The sequence below is a fragment of the Heptranchias perlo genome, chromosome 18 (genome assembly GCF_035084215.1).
Source record: "Heptranchias perlo isolate sHepPer1 chromosome 18, sHepPer1.hap1, whole genome shotgun sequence".
Lineage (NCBI taxonomy): Eukaryota > Metazoa > Chordata > Chondrichthyes > Hexanchiformes > Hexanchidae > Heptranchias > Heptranchias perlo.
Window position 1 is genome coordinate 7,378,532 of NC_090342.1, and position 8,123 is coordinate 7,386,654.

The 8,123-nt window shown below is 41.2% G+C and overlaps 1 protein-coding gene across 3 annotated transcripts in view; it reads right to left on the reverse strand.

Moving 5' to 3' along the window:
• Positions 1 to 7,673, reverse strand: part of cep290 (centrosomal protein 290) — a 99,632-nt gene extending 91,959 nt beyond the window's left edge. For all 3 annotated transcript variants that reach the window (XM_067999308.1, XM_067999307.1, XM_067999309.1), the window contains exons 1-5: positions 7,597 to 7,673; positions 2,699 to 2,819; positions 2,530 to 2,607; positions 1,321 to 1,390; positions 1,162 to 1,208 (exon numbers count right to left, since the gene is read on the reverse strand). In XM_067999308.1, coding sequence (XP_067855409.1) covers positions 1,162 to 1,208; positions 1,321 to 1,390; positions 2,530 to 2,607; positions 2,699 to 2,800 — 297 coding nt within the window. In that variant the 5' untranslated portion in view covers positions 2,801 to 2,819; positions 7,597 to 7,673. The remainder of the gene's footprint in view (positions 1 to 1,161; positions 1,209 to 1,320; positions 1,391 to 2,529; positions 2,608 to 2,698; positions 2,820 to 7,596) is intronic.
• Between the last annotated feature and the right edge of the window lie 450 nt (positions 7,674 to 8,123).

Sequence of the window (8,123 nt, forward strand, 5' to 3'; positions counted from 1 at the left end):
GTCGCTCACAATCTGAATTCAAACGCATTTAAGTAATCGATAAATTACCTTCGCCGAGAAAATCTCCTATAGTGAGTTACTTCAAAGGTAACTTATACCAGAATATGCATGATGGGAACAGGGCCTATATTTTTAGGTTTCAATTAACTATAAATGTCAAAATCTCGCTAAGTTGTTTATGAAAAATATCTATTCTGTAAACGTGCCATTGGTAACATGGTTTTCAGAGAAAAACAATTCAAACAGAATAATTAGAATGATACTGGCAGATCTCCTTTGGGCTTGCTCATGGCAAGACACGTTATTCACCGTTTTCCAATTGGAATATTGTACCATGTAGTTTACAAGGTATTACTCTGCTGCTGTGGTTCAACTGTGTATAATTTGACCTGTCCCTTGAAAAGCACAAAGTCTAATTGTAATTGATAAATTACCTTATAGGCACATCCTTAGGTCAGTTACAGATTGGGGAGGGAATTTTGCAGATTGGATGATGTATTTAAATTTGCAGCTCCAGGACAGAAGAAACCAAGATAAAACAGCTGCCTTTCTTTCTCTTTTGATGCTGAATTGTGCAAGACTTCTGTATATACTGATAGAAGAAGCTGAGAAACACTAAAGTTTGTCGGTAATTTGTTGGATTTCCCAAAGTGCTTCAAAACCAATAAATTACTTTTGAAGAATAATTACTGTTGTTATGTTGGCAAACATGAAGGCCATTTTTTTGTACAGCGAAGTCCCACAAAACAGCAAATTAGACACTTGACCAGTTAATCTGTTTTCGCTGGTGTTGGCGGAGGGAAATTCTGGCCAGAACACCAGGAGAACTCCCTTGCTCTTCTTTGAATGGAGCCTTGGGATCTTTTACATCATTCCAAGCAAGCAGATATAACCTCTGTTTAATGTCTCATTCGAAAGATGGCACCTCAGACAATGTAGCACTGCCTCAGTATTGCACTGAAGTGTCAGCCTAGATTTATGTGCTCAAGTACTCGAATGGGGGTTGAACCCACAAGCTTCTGACTCAAGAGACACAAGTTCCTTATTAAAGCCAAATTGACGCTTAGTACGGATACATTATAAGGTACTAGGCTCAATTTGGTGGTATTTTTATTTAAACATAACATTGTTTAAAGAAAGAAATTAAATCTTTACACTAACCTCCAGCTCATTTTCTAGCTTAAGAACTTTTGCTTTCAGTTGGTTTTCTGTGGGTAAAACAGATAACAAATAACTGTGTACATTCAATTATTCAGTGATCTGAAATATACTACAGAACTCACAGACCAGAACAAACAGACTGCAAAACAGCTTACTTACCTGTTTTAGCCTGTTCTTCACCAGCTTTTTCAACTTCTTCCAAAGCCAACTCAACCTCTTGTGCTTTCATCTATATATTATTTTTAAAAAACAAACATCTTGATCGTGTGTGAATCTAAAACACTGTGAACTTTAAAAGCATACTGTAAATACAACATCCAGTTTAAAGCAGTTTGGTGTTTTTTTTTGCAACTGTAGCCAATATTTGTGCTTCTTAGAAATGAAGCACTTATCAACAAAAAGTTTTACAACAATCTTTTACACTGTTTATTTATTTATTTCTGTTCACAATAAATTGGATGAAGGACTATTCAAAAGTACTGAACAAAATAAGTATCACATTCAAAACTATCTGTATGTAAGCCAGTAAAAAGAATTCAGAAATAAAAAAAGTTGTGCTGCCTTTCTGGTTTATTGCCATTTTCTCCTCTCCGCCCAAAGGGATGGACCCCTTACTACTGCATGCTGGTTCCACATGTGGCCAGTGACCCTCTGGAACCTTGTCCATGTAGTCATTGTTCATGTGTGAACCATAACAGTGAGTATCAGCAGGCTATTTGAAGATGGCTTGTAAATATCTTTAATTTATGTCATTATGCCTCCTATTGTCTCATGTTAATATTACTTCACCTACTTAACCATCACATGTGTGTGTGTGTGTGTGTGTGTGTTTTTTTCCTGTCCTTTCCCTTTCTCCCTTGCTGGTCAGCTGGTCAACTCCAATTTCTTCCAGTTCTGGTAGAAGCCCCACACTTGAAACGTTAATTTGTCTATTCTCTCCACAGATGCCGATTGACCAGCTGAATATTTCCAGCATTTTCTGCTTTTGTTTCAGATTTGCAATCGCTGCAGTTGTTTGCTCTTTATCAGTTCCGCAGGTCTTCATATCTTAAGAGCCATAAAATCCAGATTCATCTCAGTCAGAATTCTCACCAATGCGCCAATGTAATTTTGAAGATTGTGTCCAAAACTGTGCACAATCATTCTGAATGACATCTTGCTGATGAATTATGCATGGATACAATAAGCTGCTTGATTTAAAATCAAATGATCTCCCAGCAATTAATTGCATAGCCCTTTTAGTAACAGTTTCCTCATGCTTTCAGTGTCTCATTAATAATGACACAAAAACCCTTTTCCTTTACCACTTCCGCTAATAAAATTCCATTTTAGCAATGGAGCAACAAACGAGCATCTTTAAACACAAACCTTCATTAAGGACTGAGTGATGCGGAAAAGCTGAATCAGCTTCTCTGGGTCCTCTGATGTCAAGTCACTTCCTTCAACCTAGGCACAGAAATTCATCGTTATTGCTAAAATTACTAAATGCAAAAATGTTATCAATACTAAACCCTCAAACTGAAATGAGTAGAAAGACCTTGGATATTGAATCCAACAACTTATCTGCCAGTTTCTCTCGACTTGGCAATGAGTCTGGATCAACTTTCATTAGTTTATCCCAATCCAGGTTGGGCGCCATCTTGGTTGCTGGCTTCACACTATAGGGAAAAATATTGAAAACGTCAGTAATAAATCAAACCATCCTGTAAATTAGTGTACTCTGGACTTAAAAAACCTCAGTCTAGCATTGAAAGAAAAAATTGCAATTCATATTTTATCAAATAAATGCTTCTCCAATCACTGCAATGACAGACCTCTCAGTTATCTGACCTACCTTCTGATCAACATATATCATAGATCACAGTAGAAGGCCATTCAGCCCATCGTGCCTGCTGTTTGGAAGAGCTAACCAATTAGTCGCACTCCCCTGCTCTTTCCCTGCACATTTCTCCTTTTCAAATATTTATCTAATTCCCTTTTGAAAGTTACCATTGAATCTGCTTCCACCACCCTTTCAGGCAGTGCATTCCAGATCCTTACAATGTGCTGCGTAAAAAAAAATTCTCCTCATTTCCCCCCCGGATTTTTTTGCCAATTATCTTAAATCTGTGTCCTCTGGTTACCAATCCTCCTGCCAGTGGAAACAGGCACAGTATCCCAAAACGTTATTTTCTGAAAATTTTTTGAAATAAGCTCGTAAACAAGCTGGACAGTATTAAAACTGTCATATGGCAAGCAATCAACACCAATGGTGACACTTGCAACTTAAAACAAAACTTTTGCAGTTGCTGCATGTAGCAATTTGTAGGCCAAAGTTTCTGTCATTAAGCCATGTTAAATCTGGGGGTCTGCATACCTTCAAGCAGGTGATGGAACATAGACCAATACAAACAAAGGATGAGAGTGAATGATGAGTGCTTGGGAGTTTGTTGCCTTAACAGCCTGTTGTAAAGGATTCAAAAGTGCTGTGATTATAGATAAACCATCAGAGGTTTCTGTGGAGAATAATTTTACAAAGGAGCAGTCTGCTCAGGACAGGACTGACTGAAGAGCTCTTCTGTTTTTGCCCTGAGTGTCTATTAGCATAATACAGAACTCTGAATTGTTGCATTGGGTGTTTTGTGTTCTACTGCTGTGGTTTTTCACTATTGGTATACACTCAACAGATTAGAATACTTAAATGAACCTGCAGTTATGCAAATTTTGATTGAAAAACATTAGCAAAACATTTACTGATATACAATATTGGGTTTTGTGTTTGAAAAGAAGAAGGGATTGTTATTATATGATATATATTTTTCTATGGGGGAAAAGAGTCTGGGTTTCATGCAGTGTCAGCTAAATGCAACGATTACAGTAATGTGATAACCTACTCCATATCTAGGGGATCTTAATGAAAAAGTGGCTAAGAAATGTTTTTTTGCTTTGGGAGAGGGAAGAGTGTGCATCATTTTTGTCTTAATTGAAAATGGAAAAAAAAAGTTTTCAAACACCTTTTTTGATGAAAGCAGTGCCCCTTAAATGGTAGCCATGACTCTGAACTACTGTTAAATGTGGAGTCCAAGGTGGCAGTATACACTTTCTGAGCATTGGTTTTAATGACAAAATTGCATCATGTGCTCGCCAAATATGCAAAGAACCATCATAATGGCCCAGACTTGCCTGGAAACTTGCACCATAGCAATGGTGCATCTATGGCAAACGCCATTATTCGAGGAAATTATGGCATAAGTGACTTACGCCTTGCCAAAATTTCCTGGGCCATTTGTGCCACTCCACCATTACCCTCAACAAAATAGCATTGAAGTTCATTTTCGTAGTTCTGCTCCCCCATTAAAATCAATCGTGACTTTCTTCAACGGATGCCTATTTTCTTGCCGCTGCCAGTCAGATTGGAAAATACTGGCGCTGGTGACCTGGCAGCGATGAGATTTCTCCAAGATCGGTATGGAAAACGGAGAGCTGTTAACACTCTTAAGAAAGAGAGACAGATCTGTGTAATTATCTCCAGCACTTTCCCCAACTGTTAGAATTATCGTTGTGTTGACGTCGTGGTCATTATTGTACACAAAGTCTCTCGAAGATGGTACTGAATTTGATCACACAATGAATTAAAGTTCATCAGAAATAGTCAAAATTTGATTGAACTGGACCCTAACCCAAACAAGACATCCATAAGGAATCAATATCAGTGAAAGCAACATTCTAATATGGTTTGAATATTTTATTTGACTAAAATAACTCATATTGTTTTGAGGCGATAGAATAAATTGTAGCAGATAAAGCTGCAGAGACCAGAGTCATGGTAGCCTAATAAATCCCCATAATCGTAACTCGTCGAATTAATGGTCATTTCTCACAGGATATGAAAGGTGTTCACAGGGCAGAAAACTGAGCAGAAATTTATGAAGCACAATCAGCAACCATTGTCAGTTTCACCGTCTTTTATTTTCCAGTTTATTGCTTCATCAAATTTACATAACAACAACTTGCAATTATATAGCACCTTTAGTGTGGTAAAATAACCCAAGGCACTTCATAGGAGCGTTATCAAACAAAATTTGACACCAAGCCACAAAGAGATATTAGGACAGGTGATCAAAAGCTTGGTCAAAGAGGTACGTTTTAAGGAGGAGAGGTAGAGAGGCTTGGGGAGGGAATTCCAGAACTTAGGGTTTAGGCAGCTGAAGGCATGGCCGCCAATGGCAGAGCGAAGAAAATCGGGGATGCGCAAGAGGCCGGGATTGGAGGAGCGCAGAGATCTCGGAGGGTCGTAGGGCTGGAGGAGGTTACAGAGATAGGGAGGGGCGAGGCCATGGGGGGATTTGAACACGAGGGTGAGAATTTTAAAATCAAGGTGTTGCCGGACCAGGAGCCAATGTAGGTCAGCGAGCACAGGGGGTGATGGGAGAACAGGTCTTGGTGCGAGTTACGAAACAGACAGTAGAGTTTTGGATGAGCTCAAGTTTACGGAGGGTGCAAGGTGGGAGGCCGGCCAGGAGAGCATACAGTGATTTAAAATTGTTCTATATTATATGGATCGACTTCGGAGGCTAGAGTGAGGAGTGGGGACTTTGATTCGGTCACAGTTTTACGTAAAAACTATAAAGAATTAGTGCCGCCACTGAATGAACTGTAGCAAACTTTGGTCATTGGTTACGTCAATTCCAATTTGATGCCAAACTCGTTGAGGTGTGTTCTAATTAGAGATGCAGGAAAATATGGAAGAAGTCGTCGACAGTGAGATCGGCGAGCTAGACCGTGAAATTTATGGTAAATGTCGCCAATCTTGACTTTGCAGAAAAATCTGGGCCAGTGGCACAGAATGTGGCTTCACCATATGCTTCACTCCACAACAGTGAATCCACCCAGAGTGATGTAAATCATTTCAAAATCTATTTAAAAATCATCTTATGGGTATATTTACTACATTTGGCATATTAGAACAGGCAAAACAGCCCATTTTTGCTGTGGCCAACTTCACTCCTATTATGTAGCCAGCATCACTTAGTTTCTGTGTTACATCATGTGCTCTACATATAATTAGTAAAAAGCAGAGTACAGTTCTGACCAAATCATTCACCTATATTTTCTTGTTTCAGATGATAATGGATCTAACGTGCATTTCCAGCATTTTGTTTTGATTTCAGATTTCCTATTTTACTTTTAATTTATTTTTAAGCATCTCCTAAGGAAGGAAGATTGCTCTTGTCTCTGTCACACATACACAACGGTCTCTAACATGAAAAGTGACCATCTTTAAACAAAAGCCCATGCATCAACCACTTACACATGACACCAGGCCATGTAAGAGCTATTGCACACGTCACAGAGTGTGTAACAGCCACTTGTACAAGTCAATAAAGACCGTGAAACAGCCACTTGCATACGTCACTAGTCTTGTGTGACAGTATACATCACTAAACGCCATATACACTTGTACATGTCACAAGAAGATGTGTAACAGCCACTTGCACGCATCACTAAAGGCCGTGTAACATCCACTTGCTCACGTCACAAAAGGCTGTAGAACAGCCACTTGCATACGTCACTAAAGACAAGATAACAGCCACTTGCTCACATCACTAGAGACAATATAACAGCCACTTGCATGCATCACTAAAGACAAGATAACAGCCACTTGCTCACATCACTAGAGACAATATAACAGCCACTTGCATACGTCACTAAAGACAATATAACAGCCACTTGCATGCATCACTAAAGACAATATAACAGCCACTTGCTCACATCACTAAAGACAATATAACAGCCACTTGCTCACATCACTAAAGACAATATAACAGCCACTTGCATACGTCACTAAAGACAATATAACAGCCACTTGCTCACATCACTAAAGACAATATAACAGCCACTTGCATGCATCACTAAAGACAATATAACAGCCACTTGCATACGTCACTAAAGACAATATAACAGCCACTTGCTCACATCACTAAAGACAATATAACAGCCACTTGCTCACATCACTAAAGACAATATAACAGCCACTTGCATGCATCACTAAAGACAATATAACAGCCACTTGCATACGTCACTAAAGACAATATAACAGCCACTTGCTCACATCACTAAAGACAATATAACAGCCACTTGCATACGTCACTAAAGACAATATAACAGCCACTTGCTCACATCACTAAAGACAAGATAACAGCCACTTGCATACGTCACTAAAGACAAGATAACAGCCACTTGCAAACGTCACCGTTACGCCCAGTATTAGGTCGCGTCCCTCACAAGGGACAGGAAGGAGCTGCAATACCCGAGTCACCGCCACACCCAGCGGGCCCGGCCCGGCCCGGCCCAGCGCCGGGAAACTCCATCTTCAGCTAGCCGGCCCACGTTCCCCCGCCCGCCCCGCATCCTCCCGACCCGCTCCTTGTGATTGAAACAAACGGAGTCCATTACCTGGCCGGGCGGCCTGGAAGCGCGGGCCGTTGGTCACTGGCTGCTAGGCGACCATTCAAACAGGGCCACTTTACGGCACGCCCCGCAATCCGCTTTACGGCACGGGTGGCCACTCTCGCGAGATTCAGACCCATTCAGCAAAAAAGGTGGTGGAATTAGCCCAGGGCAAAGGTCACAGAGAGAGAGAGGGCAAGGGGCAGAGAGAGAGGGCAAGGGGCAGAGAGAGAGGGCAAGGGGCAGAGAGAGAGAGGGCAAGGGGCAGAGAGAGAGGGCAAGGGGCAGAGAGAGAGACAGGGCAAGGGGCAGAGAGAGAGAGGGCAAGGGGTAGAGAGAGAGACAGGGCAAGGGGCAGAGAGAGAGGGCAAGGGGCAGAGAGAGAGGGCAAGGGGCAGAGAGAGAGGGTAAGGGGCAGAGAGAGAGGGCAAGGGGCAGAGAGAGAGAGGGCAAGGGGCAGAGAGAGAGAGACAGGGCAAGGGGTAGAGAGAGAGACAGGGCAAGGGGCAGAGAGAGAGGGCAAGGGGCAGAGA